The sequence below is a fragment of the Balaenoptera borealis genome, assembly GCF_965194805.1.
Source record: "Balaenoptera borealis genome assembly, chromosome: 20".
In the NCBI taxonomy this organism is placed as follows: Eukaryota; Metazoa; Chordata; class Mammalia; order Artiodactyla; family Balaenopteridae; genus Balaenoptera; species Balaenoptera borealis.
Window position 1 is genome coordinate 36,165,638 of NC_138879.1, and position 27,959 is coordinate 36,193,596.

Below are 27,959 nucleotides of genomic sequence, written 5' to 3' on the forward strand. Positions count from 1 at the left end.
GAGGAGTAAGACGTGGAGATCACCTTCCTCCCCACAAATACATCAGAAATACATCTACATGTGGAATAACCCCTAGCGAACACCTACTGAGCGCTGGCAGAAGACCTCAGACTTCCCAAAAGGCAAGAAACTCCCCATGTGCCTGGGTAGGGCAAAAGAAGAAAGAAAAAACAGACAAAAGAATAGGGACGGGACCTGCACCAGTGGGAGGGAGCTGTGAAGGAGGAAAGGTTTCCACACACTAGGAAGCCCCATCACTGGCAGAGACGGGGGGAGGTGGCGGGGGGGAAGCTTTGGAGTCACGGAGGAGAGCGCAGCAATAGGGGTGCAGAGGGCAAAGCGGAGAGATTCCCGCACAGAGGATCAGTGCCGACCAGCACTCACCAGCCTGAGAGGCTTGTCTGCTCACCCTCTGGGGCGGGTGGGGGCTGGGAGCTGAGGCTCCGGCTTCGGAGGTCAGATCCCAGGGAGAGGACTGGGGTTGGCTGCATGAACACAGCCTGAAGGGAGCTAGTGCCCCACAGCTAGCCGGGAGGGAGTCCGGGAAAAAGTCTGGAACTGCCTAAGAGGCAAGAGACCATTGTTTCGGGGTGTGGAAGGAGAGGGGATTCAGAACACTGCCTAAACGAGCTCCAGACACAGGCGCGAGCTGTGGCTATCAGCATGGACACCAGAGAGGGGCATGAATTGCTAAGGCTGCTGCTGCAACCACCAAGAAGCCTGTGTGCAAGCACAGGTCACCATCCACACCTCCCCTCCTGGGAGCCTGTGCAGCCCGCCGCTGCCAGGGTCCCGTGATCCAGTGACAACTTGCATGGGAGAACATATGGCACGCCTCAGGCTGTTGCAACGTCACGCCGGCCTCTGCTGCCTGCAGGCTCACTCCACATTCCGTACCCCTCCCTCCCCCACCCCGGCCTGAGTGAGCCCTACTCAGCTGCTCCTTTAACCCCGTCCTGTCTGAGTGAAGAACAGACGCCCTCAGGCGACCTACACACAGAGGCGGGGCCAAATCCAAAGCTGAACCCCAGGAGCTGTGCGAGCAAAGAAGAGAAAGGGAAATTTCTCCCAGCAGCCTCAGGAGCAGCGGATTAAATCTCCACAATCAACTTGATGTACCCTGCATCTCTGGAATACCTGAATAGACAATGAATCATCCCAAAATTGAGGCGGTGGACTTTGGGGGCAACTGTAGACTTGGGGTTTGCTTTCTGCATCTCACTTGTTTCTGGTTTTATGTTTATCTTAGTTTAGCATTTAGAGTTTATTGTTGGTAGGTTTATTTATTGATTTGGTTGCTCTCTTCCTTTTTGCCTTTTTCTCTTTTTGTGAGTGTGTATGTGTGTGCTTCTTTGTGTGATTTTGTTGGTATAGCTTTGTTTTTACTATTTGTCCTAGGGTTCTGTCTGTCTTTTTTTTTTTGTATAGTTTTTATCACTTGTTTTCATTGGTGGATTTGTTTTTTGGTTTGGTTGCTCTCTTCTTTCTTTCTTTTTTTTAAATTACTTTTCAATTTTTTCTTATACTTTTAATAATTTTTAAAATTTTTTATTTTAATAACTTTATTTTATTAGTTTTTCTTTCTTTCTTTCTTTTTTTCTCCCTTTTCTTCTGAGCCATGTGGCTGACAGGGTCTTGGTGCTCTGGCCGGGTGTCAGGCCTGTGCCTCTGAGGTGGGAGAGCCAAGTTCAGGACACTGGCCCACCAGAGACCTGCCAGTTCCACATAATATCAAATGGCGAAAGCTTTCCAGAGATCTCCATCTCAACGCTAAGACCCAGCTCCACTCAACGACCAGCAAGCTCCAGTGCTGGACACCCTATGCCAAACAACTAGCAAGACAGGAACACAAGGCCACCCATTAGCAGAGAGGCTGCCTAAAATCATAATAAATTCACAGACACCCCAAAACACACCACCAAACGTGGTCCTGCCCACCAGAAAGACAAGATCCAGCCTCAGCCTCACCCACCAGAACACAGGCACCAGTCCCCTCCACCAGGAAGCCTACACAACCCACTGCACCAACCTCACCCACTGGGGGCAGACACCGAAAACAGCAGGAACTATGAACCTGCAGCCTGTGAAAGGAGACCCCAAACACAGTAAGTTAAGCAAAATGAGAAGACAGAGAAACACACAGCAGATGAAGGAGCAAGGTAAAAACCCACCAGACCAAACAAATGAAAAAGAAGTAGGCAGTCTACTTGAAAATGAATTGAGAGTAATGATAGTTAAGATGATTCAATATCTTGGAAATAGAATGGAGAAAATACAAGAAATGTTTAACAAGGACCTAGAAGAACTAAAGAGCAAACAAATGATGAACAACACAATAAATGAAATTAAAAATTCTCTAGAAGGAATCAATAGCAGAATAACTGAGGCAGAAGAACGGATAAGTGACCTGGAAGGTAAAATAGTGGAAATAACTACTACAGAGCAGAATAAAGAAAAAAGATGAAAAGAATTGAGGACCATCTCAGAGACCTCTGGGACAACATTAAAAGCTCCAACATGCGAATTATAGGGGTCCCAGAAGACGAGAAAAAGAAAGGGACTGAGAAAATATTTGAAGAGATAATAGTTGAAAACTTCCCTAATATGGGAAAGGAAATAATCAAGTCCAGGAAGCGCAGAGAGTCCCATACAGGATAAATCCAAGGAGAAACACGTGAAGACACATATTACTCAAAACTTTCAAAAATTAAATACAAGGAAAAAATATTAAAAGCAGCAAGGGAAAAACGACAAATAACATACAAGGGAATCGCCATAAGGTTAATAGCTGATCTTTCAGCAGAAGCTCTGCAAGCCAGAAGGGAGTGGCAGGACATATTCAAAGTGATGAAAGGGAAAAACCTACAACCAAGATGACTCGACCCAGCAAGGATCTCATTCAGATTCGACAGAGAAATTAAAAGCAAAAGCTAAGAGAATTCACCACCACCAAACCAGCTTTACAACAAATGCTAAAGGAACTTATCTAGGCAGGAAACACAAGAGAAGGAAAAGACCTACAATAACAAACCCAAAACATTTAAGAAAATGGGAATAGGAACATACATACTGATAACTACCTTAAATGTAAATGGATTAAATGCTCCAACCAAAAGACAGACTGGCTGAATGGATACAAAAACAAGACCCGTATATATGCTGTCTACAAGAGACCCACTTCAGACCTAGGGACTCATACAGACTGAATGTGAGTGGATAGAAAAAGATATTCCATGCAAATGGAAATCAAAAGAAGGGTGGAGTAGCAATTTTCATTATCAGACAAGATACACTTTAAAGTAAAGACTATTACAAGAGACAAAGAAGGACACTACATAATGATCAAGGGATCAATCCAAGAAGAAGATATAGCAATTGTAAATATTTATGCACCCACCATAGGAGCACCTCAATACATAAGGCAAATGCTAACAGCCATAAAAGGGGAAATCGACAGTAACACAATCGTAATAGCGGACTTTAACACCCCATTTTCACCATTGGACAGATCATCCAAAATGAAAATAAATAAGGAAACACAAGCTTTAAATGATACATTAAATAAGATGGACTTAATTGATATTTATAGGACATTCCATCCTAAAACAACAGAATACACTTTCTTCTCTAGTGCTCATGGAACATTCTCCAGGATAGATCATATCTTGGGTCACAAGTCAAGCCTTGGTAAATTTAAGAAAATTGAAATCATTATCAAGTATCTTTTCTGACCACAATGCTGTGAGACTGGATATCAATTACAGGAAAAAATCTGTAAAAAATACAAACACATGGAGACTAAACAATATACTACTTAATAACCCAAGAGATCACTGAAGAAATCAAAGAGGAAATCAAAAAATACCTAGAAACAAATGACAATGAAAACACAACAACCCAAAACCTATGGGATGCAGCAAAAGCAGTTCTAAGAGGGAAGTTTATAGCAATACAGTCCTACCTCAAGAAACAAGAAACATCTCAAATAAATAACCTAACGTTACACCTAAAGCAATTAGGGAAAGAAGAACAAAAAAACTCCAAAGTTAGCAGAAAGAAAGAAGTCATAAAGATCAGATCAGAAATAAATGAAAAAGAAATGAAGGAAACGATAGCAAAGATCAATAAAACTAAAAGCTGGTTCTTTGAGAAGGTAAACAAAATTGATAAACCATTATCCAGACTCATCAAGAAAAAAAGGGAGAAGACTCAAATCAATAGAATTAGAAATGAAAAAGGAGAAGTAACAACTAACACTGCAGAAATACAAAGGATCATGAGAGATTGCTTCAAGCAACTATATGCCAATAAAATGGACAACCTGGAAGAAATGGACAAATTTGTAGAAAAGCACAACCTTCTGAGACTGAACCAGGAAGAAATAGAAAATGTAAACAGACCAGTCACAAGCACTGAAATTGAGACTGATTAAAAATCTTCCAAGAAACAAAAACCCAGGACCAGATGGCTTCACAGGCGAATTCTCTCAAACATGTAGAGAAGAGCTAACACCTGTCCTTCTCAAACTCTTCCAAAATATATCAGAGGGAGGAACACTCCCAAACTCATTCTACAAGGCCACCATCACCCTGATACCAAAACCAGACAAGGATGTCACAAGGAAAGAAAACTACAGGCCAATATCACTGATGAACATAGATGCAAAAGTCCTCAACAAAATACTAGCAAACAGAATCCAACAGCACAGTAAAAGGATCATAGACTATGATCAAGTGGGGTTTATCCCAGGAATGCAAGGATTCTACAAAATACACAAATCAATCAATGTGATACACCATATTAACAAATTGAAGGAGAAAAACCATATGATCATCTCAATAGATGCAGAAAAAGCTTTTGACAAAATTCAACACCTGTTTATGATAAAAACCCTCCAGAAAGTAGGCATAGAGGGAACTTACCTCAACATAATAAAGGCCATATAATGACAAGCCCACAGCCAACGTCATTCTCAACGGTGAAAAACTGAAACCATTTCCTCTAAGATCTGGAAAAAGGCAAGGTTGTCCACTCTCACCACTATTATTCAACATAGTTTTGAAAGTTTTGGCCACAGCAATCAGAGAAGAAGAAGAAATAAAAGGAATCCAAATCAGAAAAGAAGAAGTAAAACTGTCACTGTTTGCAGATGAAATGATACTATACATAGAGAATCCTGAAAATGCTACCAGAAAACTATTAGAGCTAATCAGTGAATTTGGTAAAGTAGCAGGATACAAAATTCACAGAAATCTCTTGCATTCCTATACACTAATGATGAAAAATCTGAAAGAGAAAGTAAGGAGACACTCCCATTTACCACTGCAACAAAAAGAATAAAATACCTAGGAATAAACCTACCTAAGGAGACAAAAGACCTGTATGCAGAAAACTATAAGACACTGATGAAAGAAATTAAAGATGATGCAAACAGATGGAGAGGTATACCATGTTCTTGGATTGGAAGAAGCAACACTGTGAAAATGACTATACCACCCAAAGCAATCTACAGATTCAATGCAATCCCTATCAAACTACCAATGGCATTTTTCAGAGAACTAGAACAAAAAAGTTTCACAATTTGTATGGAAACACAAAAGATGCCAAAGAGTCAAAGCAATCTTGAGATAGAAAAACAGAGCTGGAGGAATCAGGCTCCCAGACTTCAGAGTATATTACAAAGCCACAGTAATCAAGACAGTATGGTACTGGCACAGAAACAGAAATATAGATCAATGGAACAGGATAGAAAGCCCAGAGATAAACCCATGCACATATGGTCACCTTATTTTTGATAAAGGAGGCAAGAATATATTGTGGAGAAAAGACAGCCTCTTCAGTAAGTGGTGCTGGGAAAACTGGACAGCTCCATGTAAAAGAATGAAATTAGAACACTTCCTAATACCATACACAAAAATAAACTCACAATGGATTAAGACCTAAAAGTAAGGCCAGACACTATCAAACTCTTAGAGCGAAACATAGGCAGAACACTCTGTGACATAAATCACAGCAAAGATCCTTTTTGACCCACCTCCTAGAGAAATGGAAATAGAAAGAAAATAAACAAATGGGACCTAATGAAACTTAAAAGCTTTTGCACAGCAAAGGAAAACATAAACAAGATGAAAAGACAACCCTCAGAATGGGAGAAAATATTTGCAAATGAAGCAACTGACTAAGGATTAATCTCCAAAATTTATAAGCAGCTCATGCAGCTCAATATCAAAAAAATAACAACTACCCAATCCAAAAATGTGTAGAAGACCTAAATAGACATTTCTCCAAAGAAGATATACAGATTGCCAACAAACACATGAAAGGATGTTCAACATCACTAATCATTAGAGAAATGCAAATCAAAACTACAATGAGATATCACCTCACATCGGTCAGAATGGCCATCATCAAAAAATCTACAAACAGTAAATGCTGGAGAGGGTGTGGAGAAAAGGGAACCCTCTTACACTGTTGGTGGGAATGTAAATTGATGCAGCCACTATGGAGAACAGTATGGAGGTTCCTTAAAAAACTAAAAATAGAACTACCATACGACCCAGTAATCCCAGTACTGGGCATATACCCTGAGAAAACCATAATTCAAAAAGTCATGTACCACAATGTTCATTGCAACTCTGTTTACAATAGCCAGGACATGGAAGCAACCTAAGTGTCCATCAACAGATGAATGGATAAAGAAGATGTGACACATATATACAATGGAATGTTACTCAGCCATAAAAAGAAATGAAATTGAGTTATTTGTAGTGAGGTGGATGGACCTAGAGTCTGTCATACAGAGTGAAGTAAGTCAGAAAGAGAAAAAGAAATACCATATGCTAACACATATATATGGAATGTAAAAAAAAAAAAAAAAAAAAAAAAAGTGGTTCTGAAGAACCTAGGGGCAGGACAGGAATAAAGACATAGATGTAGAGAATGGACTTGAGGACACGGGAAGGGGGAAGGGTAAGCTGGGACGAAGTGAGAGAGTGGCATGGCATATATACACTGCCAAATGTAAAATAGATAGCTAGTGGGAAGCAGCCACATAGCACAGGGAGATCAGCTCAGTGCTTTGTGACCATCTAGACGGGTGGGATAGGGAGGATGGGAGGGAGACGCAAGGAGGAGGAGATACGGGGATATATGTATATGTATAGCTGATTCACTTTGTTATAAAGCAGAAACTAACACACCATTGTAAAGCAGTTATACTCCAATAAAGATGTTAAAAAAAATAAATACATAATAAAATTTCCAATTTTCAACAAGAAATTATGAGCCCTACTCAGGAGAAAAAGCAGCCATTAGAAATTAACTCTGAGTATGCCTGGATGTTGGATTTAGCAGATATAAGATTTTAAAACAGGTATTATAAATATGTTCAAGTAATTAAATCAGTAAACAAATAGAAACTAAAAGAACTAAATGGAAATTCTAGATTTGAAAAGTACAATAACTGAAATAAAAATTCAGTAGATGGGAAACAGAAGGTTTGAGATGGCAGAAGAATGAGTTGGTGAATTGAAATATAGATTAAGAGAAAGTATCCAATCTGTAGGACAGAGAACAAGAGACTGAAGGAAAATGAATAGAACCTTAGAGACTTGTGAGACATCAAATGTGTACCCCTGTAAGTGCAATAGGAGTTTCAGAAGGAGAGAAGAGAAAGAGGCAAAAGAAGTATTTGAACTTATAATGGCTGAAAACTTTCTAAATTTGATGGAAAGACATTAATCTGCAGATCTAAGGAGGTCAGTAAACACCCAAGACCCAAAAAGATAAACACAAAGAGATCCATGCCTAGATACATTATAGTCATAATCAAACTACTGAGAGAACCAAAGGCAAAGAGAAAATCTTGAAAGCAGCAAGAGAAAAATGACTCATCGTGTAAAAGGGAACAAAATGTATAACTGTTTCAGTGGAGGCCAGAAGGCAGTGGAATGCTGGGGGGAAAAAAACATTGTCAGTCAAGATTTCCATATCCAGCAATACTATGAGGGTGAAATAAAGACACTCCCAGATAAATACTGAGAAAATTACAAGATATACCAAAAGAAGTACTTCAGGCTAAAGGGAAATGGCACCAGACAATAACTCAAATACACAGGAATAAGAACACCAGAAATGGTAACTATTTGGGTAAATGTAAAAGATAGTCTAAACATTTTTTTTTCTTTAATTTTCGTAGTAGCTTTTCAAAATATAAGATTGTTGGGCCTTCCCTGGTAGTCCAGTGGTTCAGAATCTGTCTTGCAATGCAGGGGACGTTGGTTCAATCTCTGATTGGAGAACTAAGATCCCACATGCTGCGGGGCAACTAAGCCCTCACGCCACAACTAGAGAGCCTGTGTGCCACAACTACAGAACCCATGAGCTCTGGAGCCCACATGCCATAACTAGAGAGAAGCCTGAGCGCCACAATGAAAGATCCTGTGTGCCGCAACTAAGACCCAATACAGCCAATAAATAAATAAATAAATAAATAAATAAATAAATATTTTTAAAAAAAAGATTATATAAAGCAGTAAATATAATACTGTTTGTTGGGCTTATAATGTATAGAAATATTGTATATATAACAATACTAAGACAAAAGAAGGAGAAGAAAATGGAGCTATATTATAGCCAAGTTCCTATATTTTACCAGAATTAAATTAGTATTAGCATTAAGTAGATTGTGATAAGATATGTAGTTTAATCTCTAGAGCAACCAATTAAGAGAAATATACTAGAAGATAATCCAAAATTATAGTTTAAAAATAAGAGAAATTAAAATGGTATCCCAAAAAATTGTCTAACATAAAAGAAGGCAGTAAAAGAAGAATAGAGAACCTAAAAAGTTGTAAGACATACAGAAAACAGATAGCAAAATAATAAACGTAAATCCAACCATATTGGTAATTGCATTAAATGTGAGTAGACCAAACTCCAAAATTTAGAGGGTAGGATTTTTTGCTTTTGTTATTTATGTGTGTGTGCATGTATGTATGTATGTATGTAATTCAAATACCTTGGAATGGATATCTGAATTATGGTGATTCACATATTAACTAACTGCCCTTAGATTAAGGATGCGATTTGTCATAATGGGGACGGGTGGTGAGGAGAATGTTCTTTTGGTATTTTGAGCAGGACAGTTTTTCATTAGGCAGGCTGTCTTATGTGTTACAGGATATTTAGCATCCCTGAATCCTGCCCACAAATGCCAGTGACAGCCCCACGCTCACCCCCAGGTTATGTTGTAGTAACAAAAGCTACCCCTCCACACAGACCTTTCTAATATTCCTTGCGGGAGCATGCCACTTCACCTGTTACCATCCCATCTCACCCCTAACCTTATTGAGAAACAGTAGAAGAGATTTAAACAAACCATCTCACTGTATACTAAAGTATTTTAAAGTATTTTTTACGGATAATATAACAAAGGAGAAAAGAACATATGCAAAGATCCTGAGGACAAAATAGCTTGTCATGTTTGAGGACCTGAAAGGACACTGATATTACTGGGGAATTAGTGAGTAAAGAGGAAGGTGGCATATGATAACACTGAAAAGAGAGGCAGAGTTCAGACTGTATAGGGCCTTTATAGATCATGGTAAGGTTAGATTTTATTTTAAGTGAATTAGGAAGGCACTGAAGAATTTTAGGCATGTGAGTGACATGATCTGATTATTGCTTAGGTAGACATATATAGCAATGCTTTTAATCTTTTTTTAACTTCAATCCACAGTAAGAGATGTATTGTGACTTACTACACACATGCACTCACACACACACAAATACAACCTGAAATCAGTTTTATGAAACTTAATACAGTGATGAACTCTGATATTTCTATTCATTTTTAAAAAACATTGTTCACTCATAGATTGATTTTACAACCCATAAAACAGACCCTCTGTTTGAAAGACATGATTAATATGGCATACATGAAGAATATACATTTTTTTAGTTTTAAGGAAGACAGCTATGAAAAGTTATGAGTGAGGGGATTTTGAAGATAAATAAGACAATTCAAATATAAAATTGAGTTTGTGTCTGTATGGTGTTAATACCTGATACATTGATATTTTGTTCTATTCTAGAGCAAATGCTATAGGCATTGAGTAAATTCTAAAGAGGAATGAGGTGAGAATGTTTTTCTTGTCAGTAGGAAAAATTTTCTTGGCCAGATATCTTTAATTCTGCCCAAATAAGGGAATTGTCTCTGAAAACAGGAGTTGACCCACTATTTTCCAAGTCTATAAGGGTACAATATTTATTTAGATTCTATGTTAGTATCCTTCCCTCCTGACCTAATAGAGATCTTGTATATAATATAAACACCAATAAATTACCTGCATTATATTAGTGATTTTATTTAACACTTAATTTGAATACTGGTAGGAAATAATACTTTTTCTTTCCTGAGTGACACTTTCTATAACTGCATTTACCAAGGAACTCATTCTCATCTTATATTCATCTCACAAATATATATGTATTAAATATTTAAGATTAGACTTGAAGGAGTTGAGAAAGATCTAACCACATGAAGAGTGCTGGGGACAGGGGTCCAGACAGAAGGGTAGAAGCCATGAGGCAGTTGAGAGCCACCATCATGGCTGAAGCTTTGTGGATGAGGAAGAGGGTAACCAGATATAAAGTTGGAAAAGTTAGGCGGGAGTCAAGTCAGACCCTCATAGGGCCTTTGTGACTCCTATAGGGAGTTTGAATTTTTTTCTTAAGCAAAGAGGTAACATGATCATATTTACATTTTAAGAAGATAACTCTGGCTGCTATGTGGAGAAAGGACTGGAAAAGGGTAAGAATTGAAGTAGGGAGACCAATTGAGAGGCTGTTGCAGTAATCTGTGTAGGCTAGGAATAATAGTCATTGGACTATGGTGGTAGCCGAGGAGATGGAAGTGGATGGATTCAGGGTATATTTGGGGGATAGAATCAACAAAAGTTCCTCATAAATTAGATGTGGGGATGAGAGAAAGAGCAGAATCAAGAACTCCCAGGTTTGTGGGAGCAACTTGAGCAACTGGGTGAATGGTGGTGCCATTTACTGTTTGGGGAAAATCATATAGGGCAGGGGAAGAGTTCAGGTGAATATATTAGTTTCCTAGGGCTTCCGTGACAAAGTACCATGAACTGTTTGGCTCAAAACAACAGAAATTTATTCTTCCACAGTTCTGGAGAGTAGACTTCAAAATTAAAGGGCCGCTCTAGACCTGTAGAGGAGAATCCTTTCTTGCCTATGCCTAGCTTCTGGTGCTGTGCCAGCAATCCTTGGAGTTCCTTGGCTTGCAGCTGCAGCACTTCAGTCTTCTTCCATCGTTACATGTCATTCTCCCCATGTGTGTATATGTCTGTGTGTGTTGTGTGTCTGTGTTTCAAGGATTGGAGCAAAAAATATACAGTATCAGCCTGGATCATCTTGTAGTGGCAGAAAGTAGGGAAGGGCTTTAAAAAAAAAAAGCATTAGTGGGGGGTATGTCAAAGGGGCAGAGGAACAAACTGAAAGAGTTCTTGATGGGCAAGCCTGGAAACATTTGAATGACAAAAAATAATAAATAATATAGTACTGTATAAAATAAATATCTGTGAGTCTATACTGATACAAATGAATAATTGGGTAAATTAATAAATGGAGATGAAGAGACAAATCTCTTCATACAGAATAAAACCAAATTATGCAGGGGGGCATAACTCCCCACTCCTTAAGTATGGGCTGTGTACAGTGACTTCATTCCAAAGAATACAGTGTGGAAAGTAGGAACAAGGAGACACAGAGAGTAACTTTATGGGAGAAATCTGATGAACACTACTTCAGCCAGATGATCAAGGTCAACATCAGTAGTCATAAATCATTATAAATAGTATGTACCTTTGATATGCTGTGATGAAAATGGTACTTAACCTCTATGATCTTCTTCGCAAAAGTCCTTAATCCCAGTCTAACCATGAGAAAAGCATCACAAAAATTCTAATAGAGAAGCAACCTACAATTTACCTGACCAGAACTACTCAAAACTGTCAAGATCCTAAAAAGAAACGAAGGAGCTAAGAGGAGTCTAAACAGATATGGTGACTAAATGTAAGTGGTATCCTAAATGGGATAGTGGAACAGAAAGAGGCCATTATGTGAAAACTAAGGAAATCCAAATAAGCCATGGACTGCTTAATAACGTTTCAATATTAGTTCATAAATTGTAAGAAATGTACCATACTAATGTAATAATAGGGGAAACTGTGTATGTGTGTGTGTGGGGGGGTGGTAATAAACTCTGCTATATGCCCAGTTTGTCTTTAAATCTATTAACTGTAAAAATATTTTTTGATTAACAAAAAGATAATCCTGTGGAACAAAGAAGATCATAGGGAAAATGGTATGTATGAAGTGATTAGTCATAACTAAGAGCCCCAAGCATACAATTTAAACAAATGTTAGACCTTCAAAGGAAGGGGCAGGGTTTGTTTTGCAAGTATTTGTTTTAGGCAAATCATTATAGTTTCTGTCACAACACTTTCATGCGTTTCTGTATACCATATTACAGTTGAATATGGAGATGCGTTATTTGAGGGGATTCAGTCCATAAGAATTTAATACTGTTTTTTGAAAAGTGTGTTCCAATGTTATTTTACCTTATATACGTCCTGAGATATAAGAGAATTTTACTCATTTTAGAGATTAAAAACAAGCATCCATATTTGCAAATGTATTGAATTATTATCTGAATTTATTGTGAAGATTTTCTAATATAATGAGTTGATTTAAAAAGCTACCGGGAATTCCCTGGCTGTCCAGTGGTTTGGATTCCACACTTCCACTGCAGGGGGCCCAGGTACGAACGATGGTCGATGGTCAGGGAACTAAGATCCCACAAGATGCGTGACGTGGTCACAAAGAAATAAAAGTTACCAAGATTTCTGGTATAAAATGAATTACAGGTAATTGTAATTTATATTACAAATGGGTATATGGACATGAATGATAAGGATAATGTTAAAAGGAAGAAAGTAAAGTGTTTTAATAAAGATGAGAGTATAATGTTTATAGATTAAAACAGTGGTGTCAGGTATAATTTTTCAGTTGAGATTAAAAACTGTGAAGAAAAATGTAAATAAACATTGTATGAGTGCTGGCCCGTATAATATATCCTTCAGTGTCTTATTTAGTTTGAAAAGAAATACATATTTTATTTATTTATTTATTTATTTATTTATTTTTGGCTGTGTTGGGTCTTCGTTGCTGCGCCTGGGCTTTCTCTAGTTGCAGCGCGTGGGGGCTACTCTTCGTTGCGGTGCGCGGGCTTCTCATTGCAGTGGCTTCTCTTGTTGTGGAACACAGGCTCTAGGCACGCGGGCTTCAGTAGTTGTGGCACGTGGCCTCAGTAGTTGTGGCTCATGGGCTCTAGAGCTCAGGCTCAGTAGTTGTGGTGCACGGGTTTAGTTGCTCCGCGGCATGTGGGATCCTGCTCAAACCAGTGTCCCCTGCATTGGATTCTTAACCACTGCGTCACTAGGGAAGCCCCCCAGTGTGGGCTTTAAAAGATAGTTTACCACCTCTCCACATGGGGCTTTGGAAGGCTGTCACTAAACTTATTTCCATAAAAATCTGTTAATGGAATTTATTTCACTGTTGAGTCTTATTTCTACCTAGAGTCTTTTATAGAGACAGTATATTTTATAAGGATTCAATGAAAAAAAGACATCAGCAATCAATCTTTGGAATATTGGACATTTTCAAAAATGTGATTTTTGTGATATTTGCACCTGAATAAGAAAAACATACACTAACTGGCATATCATGATCCTACAGACAATTTGGTTTGAACTAAGACAGACCAGTGGTATTTAAAGGTTAAATTTTTTAAGTTAAATATTTCTGCTGATAATCTTTTATTCAAGTATTATTGGATGTTATCATTTTTCATTAGATTATTAGACTGGCTTCTCATACATGCATAGCTCATTTTATTGTCCTTAGCTTTGTTGTACTTTGCAGATGCTGCATTTTTTACAAACTGAAGGTTCGTGGCAACTGCACATTGAGCAAGTCCATCAGCGCCATTTTTCCAACAGCATATGCTCACTTCATGTCTCTGTGGCACATTTTGGTAATTCTTAGAATATTTCAAACTTTTTCTTTGTTGTATTTTTTGTGGTGATCTGTGTTCAATAAATCTTTGACGTTACTGTTGTAATAGTTTGGGGGTGCCATGAACTGTGCTCATATAAGATGGCAAACTTAATCGATAAATGTGTGTGTTCTGATTGCTTCACCAACAGGCCATTCCCCCACCTCTTTCCCTCTCCTCAGTCCTCCCTATTCCCTGAGACAATATTGAAGTTCAGCCAGTTATTAACCCTACAGTGGCCTCTAAGTGTTCAAGTGAAAGGAAGAGTTACATGACTCCCACTTTAAATCAAAAGCTAGAAATGATTAAGCTTAGCGAGGAAGGGACGTCAAAAGCTGATGTAGGGACTTCCATGGTGGCGCAGTGGTTGAGAATCTGCCTGCTAATGCAGGGGACACGGGTTTAAGCCCTGGTCCAGGAAGATCCCACATGCCGCAGAGCAACTAAGCCCGTGCACTACTGAGCCTGAGCTCTACAGCCTGCTAGCCACAACTACTGAGCCCGTGTGCCACAACTACTGGAGCCCACGCACCTAGAGCCCATGCTCTGCAACAAGAGAATCCACTGCAATGAGAAGCCCGGGCACCGCAACAAAGAGTAGCCCCCGCTCGCTGCAACTAGAGAAAAGCCTGCGCGCAGCAACGAAGACCCAGCACAGCCAAAAAAATAATAAATAAATAAATTTATAAAAAAAAAAAGCTGATGTAGGCCAAAAGCTAGGCCTCTTGCGCTGGTTAGCTAGGTTGTGAATACATAGGAAAAGTTCTTGAAGGAAATTACAAGTGCTACTTCAATGAACGCATGAATGATAAGAAAGCAAAACAGCCTTATTGCTGATATGGAGAAAATTTTAGTGGTTTGTATAGAAGATGAAACCAGCCACAACATTCCCTCAGGCCAAAGCCGGATCCAGAGCAACATCCTAACTCTCTTCAATTCTTTGAAGGCTAAGAGAGATGAGGAAGCTGCAGAAGAAAAGTTTGAAGCTAACAGAGGTTGGTTCATAAGCTTTAAGGAAAGAAGCCATCTCCATAACGTAAAATGCAAAGTGAAATAGCAAGTGCAGATGTATCAGTAGAAGCTGCAAGTTATCCAGAAGGTCTAAGCTAAGGTAATTAATGAAGGTGGCTACACTAAATAACAGATTTTCAATATTCATGAAACAGCCTTCTATTGGAAAAAAATGCCATCTAGGACTTTCATACTAGAGAGGAGAATCTAATGCCTGGCTTCAAAGCTTCAAACAACAGAGTCGTCTCTAGTTAGGGGCTAGTGCAGCTGGTACCTTGAAGTTGAAGCCAGTACTCATTTACCATTCTGAAAATCCCAGAGCCCCCCCCTTTTTTTTCAAAACAACCTAATGTTTATTTAATTTTTGGAGGGGGGAACCTCTCCTCCACTTTATTTATTTATTTATTTACTTGGAGTAAAATTGCTTTACAACGTTGTGTTAGCTTCTGCTGTACAATGAAGTGAATCAGCTATATGTATACCTATATCCCCTCCCTCATGGACCTCCCTCCCATCCCACCCAGTCCTAGAGCCCTTAAGACTTATGCTAAATCTATCCTGCCTGTGCTCTATAAACGGAACAGTAAAGCCTGGACGACAGCACATCTGTTTACAACATGGGTTACTGAATATTTTAAGTCCACTGTTGGGACCTACTGCTCAGAAAAAAAGTTATCTTTCAAAATATTGCTGCTCAATGACAATGCACCTGGTCACCCAAGAGCTGAAATGGAGATGTACAGGATTAATATTTTCATGCCTGCTAACCCAAATCCATTCTGCAACCCATGGATCAAAGAGTAATTTTGACTTTCAAGTCCTACTATTTAAGAAATACATTTTATAAGGCTATTAACTGCTGTAGATAGTGATTCCTCTGATAGATCTGGGCAAGTAAATTGAAAACCTTCTGGAAAGGATTCACCACTCTAGATGCTATTGTTACAGAGTCCAAGCTTGTACTGCTTTCTGCATGACAGGCCAATAAATTGAGAAACAAGGTAGTGGGGCAAGGAATAGCAATTTTATTCGGAAATCCAGCAGACTGAGAAGATGGTGGACTAGTGTTCCAAAGAGTCATCTAACACGAGTTAGAATTCAGGCTTCTTTTATAATAAAAGGGGAGAGGGTGTGGCTGGTTGTTGCAGACTTCTTGGGGCCTGCTAGACCCCAGAGGGGATGTGATAATCGTTTGTTCCTGTGGCTGTCCATGTAGGTCTGGTCACGACGTTCCTGTAGACCTCCAACAAGACAAATGTTCTCTGTTCTACAACTTTTTATCTCTATATGAAAAGTGCTATACCTTTAAAAGTCAAGTCTGGGAGGCAGAACCTTGAGGAAGGGCTATTATGTATATGTCAGACTATAGGCAACATTCTTTTTTTTTTTTAATTTTTATTTATTTTTATTTATCTATTCATGGCTGTGTTGGGTCTTCGTTTCTGTGCAAGGGCTTTCTCTAGTCGCGGCGAGCGGGGGCCACTCTTCATCGCGGTGCACGGGCCTCTCATCATCGTGGCCTCTCTTGTTGCGGAGCACAGGCTCCAGATGCGCACGCTCAGTAGTTGTGGCTCACGGGCCTACTTGCTCCGCTGCATGTGGGATCTTCCCAGACCAGGGCTCGAACCCGTGTGCCCTACATTGGCAGGCAGATTCTCAACCACTGCGCCACCAGGGAAGCCCCTAGGCAACATTCTTTTACAAAGGTGCAGAACCAGCATGACTAAACGCAGGCAACGGAACACAAAGGTTAGAGCTAAAGGAATAGAACCAACATGGAGTCAGGTTTGTTCTCCTCTGTTACACCATTAAGAACATTCCTGATTCGTGGGAAGAGGTCAAAATATCAGCATTAACAGGATTTTGGAAGAACTTGATTCCAACCCTTGTGGATGACTTGAGAGGTTCAAGACTTCAGTCGAGGAAGTAACAACTGCAGACGTGGTGGAAATAGCAAGAGAACCAGAATTAGAAGTGGATCCTGAAGATGTGACTGAATTGCTGCTATCATGATAAAACTTTAACAGATGAGGAGCTGCTTCTTATGGATGAGCAATGAAAGTGATTTCTTGAGATGGAATCTACTCCTGGTGAAGATGTTGTGAAAACTGTTGAAATGACAACAAAGGATTTAGAATATTACATAAACTTAGTTGATAAAGCGGTGTCAGGGTTTGAGAGGATCGACTCCACATTTGAAAGAAGTTCTCCTGTGGGTAAAATGCTGTCAAGCAGCATTGCATGCTACAGAGAAATCATTCACGAAAGGACAAGTCAATCAATGCAGCAAACTTCATTGTTGTCTTATTTTAAGAAATTGCCACGGTCCCCCCAACCTTCAGCAACCACCGCCCGGATCAGTCAGCAGCCACTAACATCGAGGCAGGACCCTCCGCCCGCAAAAATTATGACTTGTTGAAGGCTCAGATGATGGTTAGCATTATTTAGCAAAAAAGTGTTGTTTAATTTAGGTATGTACATGGATTTTTTAGATATAATGCTATTGCATACTTAATAGACTGTACGGTATAGTGTAAACAACTTTCATATGCACTTAGAAACCAAAAAATTTGTGTGACTCACTTTATTGTGATATTCATTTTATTATAGTGGTCTGAAACCGAAGCTGCAGTATCTCCAAGGTATGCCTGTACAGTTGACCCTTGAACAAAACCTGTTTGGACTGCATGGGTCCACTTATACACAGTTTTTTTTCAATAGTAAATAGTACAGTACTACACGATCCGTGGGTTGGTTGAATCCTTGGATGTGGAACCTCAGATATGGAAGAACTGTGGATACGGAGGTAGACTATAAGTTAGTTATGTGTTCAAGGAATGACGTGGTCACTTTGCCCATTATAATAGGCTTTGTTTATGTATGAATGCCCAGTCTTAGTGTAGCCAATCGTATAGGAGAATTGTGTGACGAAATATGAATTTACTAGAATTTTCTGACATAGTACATATCTGGGTATATTCTGGTAGTCATTATTAATTAGCATTTTCAGGAAGGACCCAATGGTAGCATATAGCAACCTAGCAACTAGATTTACTTTACAGATTTCTTCCTCTATAATTCAGGTCATGGTTCACGATTTTCAACCAAATGGGATTAGTTCTTTAAAATGGTATATCACTGCATATAATACAGAGATCATCTTCTGGAATAACAACACTCCTTTCAAATGTGAACCATAAATCAATCTTTCGTCTCCTAATTGGAGCTACTACTATCCTACAATTGAGGCTGTGGTCTTTTGTTCAGCAATATTCAACACTTAGACGAAGCTATCAAGATAATGAATGCAACTGAAAGAAATGGGTTTGTCAGATAGGGCAGTGAATCTTAGTAAAAATATTTAGTAGAAATGCTTATTCAGATTACTCTGCTCTTAAGAGTTAGTAATGGAATTTCAGATGAACTTATTTCTAAAGGGGCTACTTATTTTTTTAATAATATAGGAATATTTTCTCGAAATAATGACCTTAAAATTCAAATTGTAAACTATATAGGAGAAAGCCTAGAATTCTAGAGTTCTACTCCGAAGCTCTTTAGTACAACTTCCTGGAATAGCACTTAATAGAAGTTTAAAAAAAGATAAATAAAAATTTAAGTCAGTAAATTATTCAATTCTCTGGCCACTTGTGGTTTAAAAAAACATTTGATAAAACTTCTGTTGTTCTAATAACTTGTGGAAGCTCCTCTATCATAGCAAATAATTTACGGTAAAACTGCAATATGTTTACTATAAACACTACTTCCTATATATTATACTTCATTCCTCTAATAAATATTTTGAAATTTTTTTTCAGGTATGTAATATCACACAAAGAACTGAGAACATTTTGGAGTTTTGTTTTACTTCCTTAAGAAATTACATTATTACCAAATCTAAAAGATGTGATTGAAAATATAATGCTCTTGATTTTTCATTCTTAACCTTTTTTTATAAAGTCATTAAAATTTCTACTCACATTACTTATGCCATTGTAGGTCTAAACTCACAATTTACCCAAAACAACTTCAATTTACTGCAGATAAATTTTCATAACTCTCTGTAGGTTGCTCTGGTTTATCATTTCAATATCGACAAAATTTAGGAATCACCCTCTGATATTTTCTGCAGATATATTCACAGATTGACAGCAGATATTTTACTGCACTATTTAGTTCTAAGTTATACCGTCAGCATTATTGTTTTTCTAAAATATAGCACAATCTTTTCTTAGGTTATTATTTTCAAGTGATCACAGTTCTCAAGAAAGAAACTATACCAATGTGAGTCTGAAACATCAAATATTGAAGTAGAATACCAGATTTGTCTTTCAAGTGATGAAAAACCGTTTATCAAAAGAAAGTGTTTCTGGTGAGCTGATTGGCAAACAGAACAATAGCTAACAGCCAGATTGAAGTGTGATCTTAATTGGATTAGAATAAAATGCTCATAATGTTAGTTTTCTTTTTGCATGATTTTTGCACTACTGTGGAAATAAAGACCACCCAAGATGAGAACAAACAGGCTATAAATTCAAAGCTTGGCGGTAACAAGAAAATTACCACCATCACTTGCATTTGGCAGATTCACATGGGAGTGGGCAAGTTTTATGGTGAAAAAGAAAAGATACGCTGATTGGAGACTGTTTGGCATGGGGAAGCTGAAATGCTAACTAGAAGCCAGTCATCTTAGGTAATTGGTTTGGGAAGCATATTTGTCTTTCTCTGGTTGGTGCTGAGTTGAAAGCGTGTGGTGGGCTGTGGAGAAAAAAAAAAAAAAAAAAAAAGGAAGCTGGCAGTCATTGACCAAATCCTACCTTCTGAACTGATTGCTGCAGAGATGGTGATTTGACTTCCCAGGTTGTTTGCCCTCCAGAGAGACTGTGTGTCAGAGTTGTATATGATCTGGTCATTGTCTATTTGTATAATCAGTCTCTCACTACTGAAGAACAAATAGACTTAATGTTTTATGATTTTATCACTGATTATATTCATGTAGCTCTGAGAGTTCTATCAAGATTCTAATAGTTATAGAAATCTCCCCAGATGAAAATAGTATTTCATGTCTGAGAATATAAGATGAATTATGCCAGAGTGTTCATGCTGTAAGATGTCTATATGAAGATGTCATTACTCAGGTAGAAGTGGATTCTGGACCTCAGAGATACCAGTTAACAATAATAATATGTACCTATGTGGGTCTTTGGAGAAGTTAGTGAGAACCTGGTTTGGACTACATCAGAGAGCCTTTGGGTATTTTCTCAGTGACTTACTGGATAATTGGGACTTTAAAGATGTGTGGGAGAAAGTAACTGGCCTTTCCCCATTGGAAACTCTGCACATTGTGATTTCCTATACAGCCTATAGAAAGGAGATTGGTTGGCTGTGATAAGGAGTATATATGAGTTCCTACACAGTTTTTAAAAATTTTTATTTTGAGAAATTCCAATATTTAAATATTTTAAATAAAAGTAATAAAACGTGAATGTATAAAGCTAAATTACCCTTTTTCCTCTCCCCACCCCATCTTTGTCTCATTTGTCTCTTTCCATGAGAGGCAACCTGTCATGAATTTGGTGTGCCTAACTCATAAAATGATTACTTCTAAAAACAATAGAACTTCTCTCTACTTAGCTAATTATAAATGTAAAAACAGAAGGTCTGAAAGACTGCTCTACAGATTTCTTTTAGATTAGTAAATTAATACAGCATAATGAACTTGAGAAACAGAACATTTTCTACCAAGTAGCTCTATAACCAAGTAGCTCTGTATTATATGTTACATAATATATGCTCTTTGTATCAATATCAATTTGTCTAATTAGCAGCAGGCAACTAGGAAAGAAAAGGTTTGGGGAAAAGAACCTTATGAAAGAAAGTAAGGTTTAAATTAATGGCTTGAGGAATGTGGACAAAAGTGAGTCAAAGGATATCCTCTCTTGATCTTGGCTGAACCTGTAGTTAGGTCTCATAAATTTACTTTGATCTTTCTTTGCTTGGCTCTTATAGAAGCAATTCTTTGTTTCAAAATGAACAGGCACAATATACACAGTGGTCCCCCTTATCCTCAGTTTTACTTTGCGAGATAAACAAATTCATGCTAGTTTTACGGCCACAGTGCTTGATACAATGCTTAGTTAAGATGGAAGAGGCATTAAATTTGTACAATATTTTGAGAGAGACCCCATTCACATAACTTTTATTACAGTATATTGTTATTATTGCTCTATTTTATTATTAGTTGTTGTTAATCTCTTACTGTGCCTAATTTATAAATTAAACTTTATCCTAGGTATGTATGTATAGGAAAAAGCATAGTATATCTAGAGTTCACTACTATTCATGGTTTTAGGCATCCACTGGGGGGTCTTGGAACACATCCCACATAGATAAGGGGGGACTCCGTACTGTACTTGTAAATCCCAGTGTTTCAGGTATTGCCGTTTTTAGACCCATATGGCAGAACAAAGTTCACTTTCCTAAAATTGTAATCAATTCTCCAAATATAAGTTATCTCATAAAGTCCCATATAAAAAAAGCTTTGTTCCCAGACATAATTTAATAGACTCCTATTCACCTTGTTTTTAAACACTCCTGTAATTTTCATGGGCAATCACAGTTGACCGAACGAAGAACTATATTTAGTAACTTATTTGAAAGGTACTGTAATTAAGTCTGTTTTAGTTCTAACCTTACTAACATCATGGGTAATACAAAAGGGGGGAAATGCAGCTCATCAAAGAAGAGACCCCGGAGATGGGATACAGTGAGTTTGAATCTCAGTGAAACATCCCGAGGATGTCAGCACATCTGCACTGTCATTAATGAGAGAGATTTTTCAAATACCTCCTCTGAAGAGAATTACTCCCTGGAGTACATACGAGTATACATCTCTTCAGTGGATAAAGAGTTTATGTTTTTCTGTTGTTGGGATGTTACATTTTTTTAAACTGACTGCATGATGAACACTGTGGTTTGTGGTTTAAATGTATTATGAACACGAGATTTTATTTTGCTTCAAGTTTCGTTTTTGCCCTTAAGAAGCACTCAGAATGCTATTCATACAGTAGTAGGGGTATTTGTCGTTTGTAGCATGCTTTCTTAGTTTCTCTTTCTGATAGTTTGCTGTTAGGGTATAGAAATGCAACCAATTTTTTGCATATTGATTTTGTATCCTGCAACTTTACTGAATTTGTTTATTCTAACAGTTTTTAAATAAGTCTTTAGGGTTTTCTACATATAAGAGGATGTCATATGCAAACAAATAATTTCACTTATTCTTTTCTAATCTGGATGATGTTAGCTGTGGGCTTGTCATATATGGCCTTTATTATGTTGAGTATATCCCCTCTATACCTACTTTGTTGAGAGTTTTTTTTTTTTTAATCGCAAATGGATGTTGAATTTTGTCAAATGCTTTTTCTGCGTCTATTAAGATGATCATATTTTTATCCTTCATTATGTTAATGTGGTGTATCATATTGATTGATTTGTAGATGTTGAGCCATCCTTAAATCCCTGGATTAAATCCCGCTTGATTATTATGTATAATCCTTTTAATGTATTGTTGAATTTGGTTTGCTAATATTTTGTTGAGGATTTTTACATCCATGTGCATCAGGGATACTGGCCTGTAATTTTCTTTTCTTCTGGTGTCCTTGTCTGGCTTTGGTATCAGGGTAATGCTGGCCTCATAAAATTAGTTTAGAAGTGTTCCTTCCTCTTTTTATATTTCTTTTAAAGTTTAATTTGTTTTAAGTATCTCTTGGAAATATTTTTTTTCTTAAAATTTTCTTTGCATGATTTCTTTCTAGCTAATTGCTTTGTATTCTCTTATTGATTTTGGTCTCTATCTTCCATATATAGACTTCCTTTAGGTTATCTTGTCATCTCAGCTGGCTGTTCTTTTTTTTTTTTAATATTTATTTATTTATTTGGTTGTGCCGGGTCTTGGTTGCGACAGGCGGGCTCCTTAGTTGCGGCATGTGAACTCTTAGTTGCAGCATGCATGTGGGATCTAGTTCCCTGACCAGGGATCGAACCTGGGCCCCATGTGTTGGGAGTGCGGAGTCTTAACCACTGGACCACCAGGGACGTCCCTCAGCTGGCTGTTCTTAAGATTGGGAGGCCTAAGCACAAGAATAGGAGTTTTGAGTTTCATTCTAGTATAACCTGGTTGGGTCATTTATTAGGGAATCTTCTGACCCTAACCCAGATTCATGACAAAAAAGTTTTCTAATCTGTCTGGCTCAATAGAATGGGGGAAGAGGACCACTAATCTTAGAATTCAGCATTTACTTATGCATGAAGTCATTCAATCCCTTTGTTTTTCACTATGGTACTTATGCCCTTAACTGCCTGGTGTCCCCTAATCGAGAATCCCTGTTTTACCCTCTCCAGGGGATAAGTGGCAGACTTCGGCCAGGTAGGGAACTAGGGAGAGGCAGTCACCTAGGCACATAGAACTGAGAGAGGGGACCTAGGGATCTAACAGCTTCTTAAACAGTTTTCACCCAGTTCGTATTTTATCCATCTCACTCCCCACTTACCTGCAGTTCTACAGGTACCTAAGTGTTGCCAGTTCTTGTTTGTTTAGAGGATTCTGTGGTATATATTGAGTTTGTTCTCAGCTTTCCTCACTGTTGGTTTTAGACTTGGCTTTCTCTCATCTGCTAAATCAGTTACCACTCTATCATCTACTTTCTGGTATCCAAAAATCTGTTGTTGTTTTCTTTTTCTCTTTGCCTCCTCACTCTTTGGGATTATGTATTTTAAAAAATTCCCTGTACTGTTGTTTTAGCGGAGTTTCTGGAGGGAGTAAATTGAATGTTCACGTTCAATCTGCCGTCTTAGCCTGCCCTCTTAATATGATTTCTTTGGTAGAGAGGCAGCAGTACATAGTTGCTGAGAGTGTGAGTTATGGCACCAGACTGCTTGGGTTTGAACTCTGGCTCTGATACTTACTAGCTATTCGATTAACTTCTACATTCCTAATTTTCCTCATCTATAAAATGGGGGTAATAATAATACCTACTTCATAGGCTGACCGGAGAATTAATTAGTTAATTAATTTAAATTAATTTACTTAAAGCACTTAGAGCAATGCCTAGCACATATAGTATGCCTTTGATAAGTATTGGTTATTATTTTCTTCCATCTCTTTTCTTTGTCCTCTTTTCCTGGAACTCCTGTTAGTCAAAAGTTAATCTCCCTAGATTGGTTCTTTAACTATCTTTTCTTTCACTTTTCCATTTCATATTTAGTTCTACTTTCCTGAGGATTTTCATAACCTCTATTTTATGCCTTATTTCAGCAATTATGTTTTAAGTATCAAATATCTCTTTTGATATCTGATTTTAATCTTTCATGATTTCCTTACATTTCTGATGACTGTTGATGGTCTGTATATATTTGTTTTAAACTGATTAACAGCTTTTTAGGAGTAAGAAGATTTATTGTGAGTAGCCTCATTTTGGGATGGAGACATGGCCATACATCACTCTGAGGAAGACTTTTCTCTAGGATTGCTCCGTTCCTCCAGATGCCTCCAGAAAAAGACCTTACAGATTTCTTGCCGGGGCAATAAAATGCAAGTGTTTAAGGGTGGGGTGGGGGGTGGGTAGAGGAATGGTTAGAGGAATTAAAGTCCTGCCATTTGATATTTCGATAAATCCCTTTCTTTTTATTCTGTCTCACTTCTAGTCTCTACCTTGCCCAGTGTCTCCTAATCTAGAACACTCCTTTTCAATTTCTCTAGAGGTAAACTTTCATTCTCTTATCAGGGCTGGAGTATGTGCACTTAGCTGCTGGCATTCTATATGTGGGAGTGGGGAGGGGAATCAACAATTCACATACATACACTTTTTAAAAAAAATTTTTTATTGGAGTATACTTGATTTACAGTGTTGTATTAATTTCAGGCACATACATACACTTTCATCCTGTTTTTTCATTTTGTCCTTCCCCCTCCACCCACTTGGTACTTCAAAGTCTGAGTCTTTCCCAGGTTCTTTGGGGGTGAATTGGCTCTCTTCTCACCAGTGTCCCTCTGAGGTTATAGTTTCTTCCACTTGATAAATCAGATACCACTCCTCCATTTGTTCTCCCTTTTCCAAAAGTGTATTGAAATATTTTATCTACTGTTGCCTTCTCTTTGGTTGCTTTTTCCTTGTGGATTTAAATCTTTTAATTTGCTGTCATTTTATAAGGAGAAGGGATAAATGCATATACCTAATCTGCCATTTTTTAACCAGAAGTCATCAGATGAATGTTATTTTAAAAATATTTTATACTTGCTTTTAGTTATACTGCTTAATTATATAAGGGATTGGCAATCTCTAACACACCGGGAAAGAAAAGACCAATTTTCTTCCTATAGATGTAGAGGGTGGCTGCCATGACCTCACCTTCCTCCTTATAGCAAGCAAGTAGTAGTGAGCAAACTCAGGTCATAGGAGCCAGTGGAAAGAGTTTGAGTTCTTACAGCCAGGGCAGGTTCCTCTACCTACAGATAATTCACTGGAGCTTGACTTCTCCATCTCTGCTAGGAACAGGTTTTACTCAACCACAATTCTATTTCCTTTTCTTCCCCTCTTCCTCTTACCAATTCTAATTCTTGGCATTCATTGAGGGCTTCTCTTTTCTGACACATAAGAAAGATAAGGTCCCACCTTGGCAACTCTAAACAACATGTGGTGTATCCATATAATAGAATACTATTTAGCAATTAAAAGGAAAGTGGTATGTCCATGTAATGTAATACCATTTATCAATAAAAAGGAACAAACTATTGATACATGCTTCAACATGAAGGAACTTCAAAAATATTATACTAGGGACTTCCCTGCCAGTTCAGTGGTTAAGACTCTGCGCTTCCACTTCAGGGTGCACAGGTTCGATCCCTGGGGGTCAGGGAACTAAGATCCCGCATGCAGTGCAGCGCAGCCAAAAAAATAAAAGAGTTGTTCTCCAAGGTGACCAATGAGCTATTTTTAAAAATTAAAAAAGCTTTTAATTTTTAAAAGCTATTCTTTCACTAGGTGAAAGAATCCAGATGCAAAGGCTAAATAATTGTGATTATGTTTATATTAAATGTCCAGAAGAGACAAATCTAGAGAGAATAGAATGACTGTTGGTGGGGGAGGCTGTGCATGTAGAAAGGCAAAGGGTGTGAGGGAGCTCTTGTGCTGTGAGCCTAAATTGCTCTAAAAAATAGTCCGTTAAAATGTAAATTCAAAAGGTCTTAAAATGGGATTTACACTTTAAATTATAGGAATGTAACCATTGCATATATAAAGCTCTTTGTATCCTGGCTAGCAAATTTAAAATTATTATAGCATATAATTATTAATTTTTAGATTAACTTGTAGAGGTTTAGGTTTATTGATCTCATAAATGAGAACTTCTTTTAATATAATTATTTGGGGACTTCCCTGGCAGTCCAGTGGTTAAGACTCCAATGCAATGGGCACAGGTTCGATCCCTGTTTGGGGAACTAAGATCCCATATGCCACACTGCCACGGTCAAAAAATATTATTTGGATTCATTTCATTCATAATTTACCAAATGTTTATTGAGTATCTTTTATGTGCCAAGTACTAGTCTAGATCCTAAGGATATAGCCCTGAACAAAAACAACGCCTCTTCTTCCCAGGAACTTAAGTTCATTCTAATGGGCGAAAGACAGAAAATATTCATTCTAATGGGCAAAAGACAGAAAATAAACACTAAATATTTCAGTCAGGTGGTTTTCATAAGTGCTATGAAGAAAAAAATAAAGGCAAGATAAGGGACTAGAGAATGATGAGGTAGGGGTGCATAGGGAGTTTGATTATTGTTTTATAAGTTAATCAAGGAAACCCTCTCTGATAAGATTAAGTAGATATCTGAAATAAGTGAAGGAGTGAGTGATGTAGATATCTGGGTGAAAAGCTTTCTAGGCAGAGGAATCAAAAAGTTCAGGGACAGTGAGGTGAGAGAATGCTTATTAGCAGGTTTGAGGAACAGCAGAGAGATTTGTGTGACTTAGAGTGAAGTGAAAGAAAGAAAGTATAAGAAGACAAGGTTAGAGAGGTGGCAGGGAATTAAATCAAATAGGGTCTTATAAACCACCATCACAATTTTGAATTTTTCCCTGAATGAGATGGGAAGGCAATAGAGGGTTTTGAGCAGAGGAAGGACATGATCTGATTTATTTTTTAGCGAATCACTTTGGATGCTGTGTGGAAACTAGAGTATGAAGAAAAAAAGGTAGAAAAAGTGAGAGCAGTTTATAGGCTAACACAGTTGCCCGAGTGAGAAATGATGGTGGCTTAGACCAAGGAGGTAATCTTGGATGCAGTAAGAAGAGGTCAAGTTCTGCATATATTTTGAAGGAAGAAACAATAGGATTTGTTTATGTGGTATATGAGAAAGGAAAAGAGTCAAGGATAAATCCAAGGAGTTTGGTTTTAGCAATGTGAAGAATGAAATTGCCATTTACTAAGATGGAGAAGGGTTGGAGAAAAGCAGGCTTAAATTTAAGGGAAAATCAAGAGGTTGGTTTTGGACACATTCAGATGTGGCACCTATCCGAGTAGAAATACTGAGTGTGTGGTTGGATATAAGAACCTGAAGTTCAGAAGAGAGGTATGACTGGAGATACAAATTTAAGCATTATCTATAAGTGAGTGATATCCATGGAACTGGCTTTACAGTTACTATCTATACAAAAATGAAAACTTGTACTGTTTTTTCTTGCATTATGGGATGTTGATCTCTTGTTCTCTTCTGACCTCTTCTCTTTAAACAGTGATTTTCATCCTTCTTTTCTGT

At 37.9% G+C, this 27,959-nt stretch overlaps 2 protein-coding genes across 5 annotated transcripts in view; one reads left to right on the plus strand and one right to left on the minus strand.

The window, feature by feature from the left end:
* Positions 1 to 27,959, plus strand: part of PPM1E (protein phosphatase, Mg2+/Mn2+ dependent 1E) — a 205,316-nt gene that overhangs the window by 90,041 nt on the left and 87,316 nt on the right. The window lies entirely within an intron of this gene.
* Positions 1 to 27,959, minus strand: part of TRIM37 (tripartite motif containing 37) — a 283,770-nt gene that overhangs the window by 36,077 nt on the left and 219,734 nt on the right. The window contains exon 25 of one of the 3 annotated variants that reach the window (XM_082372005.1): positions 1,575 to 27,955. The exons of the other annotated variants lie outside the window; for them this stretch is intronic. Within the exon in view, the coding sequence (XP_082228131.1) occupies positions 27,943 to 27,955 (13 nt within the window). The 3' untranslated portion in view covers positions 1,575 to 27,942. Of the gene's footprint in view, positions 1 to 1,574; positions 27,956 to 27,959 lie in introns of those variants that run through there. 3 annotated transcript variants of the gene reach the window in all.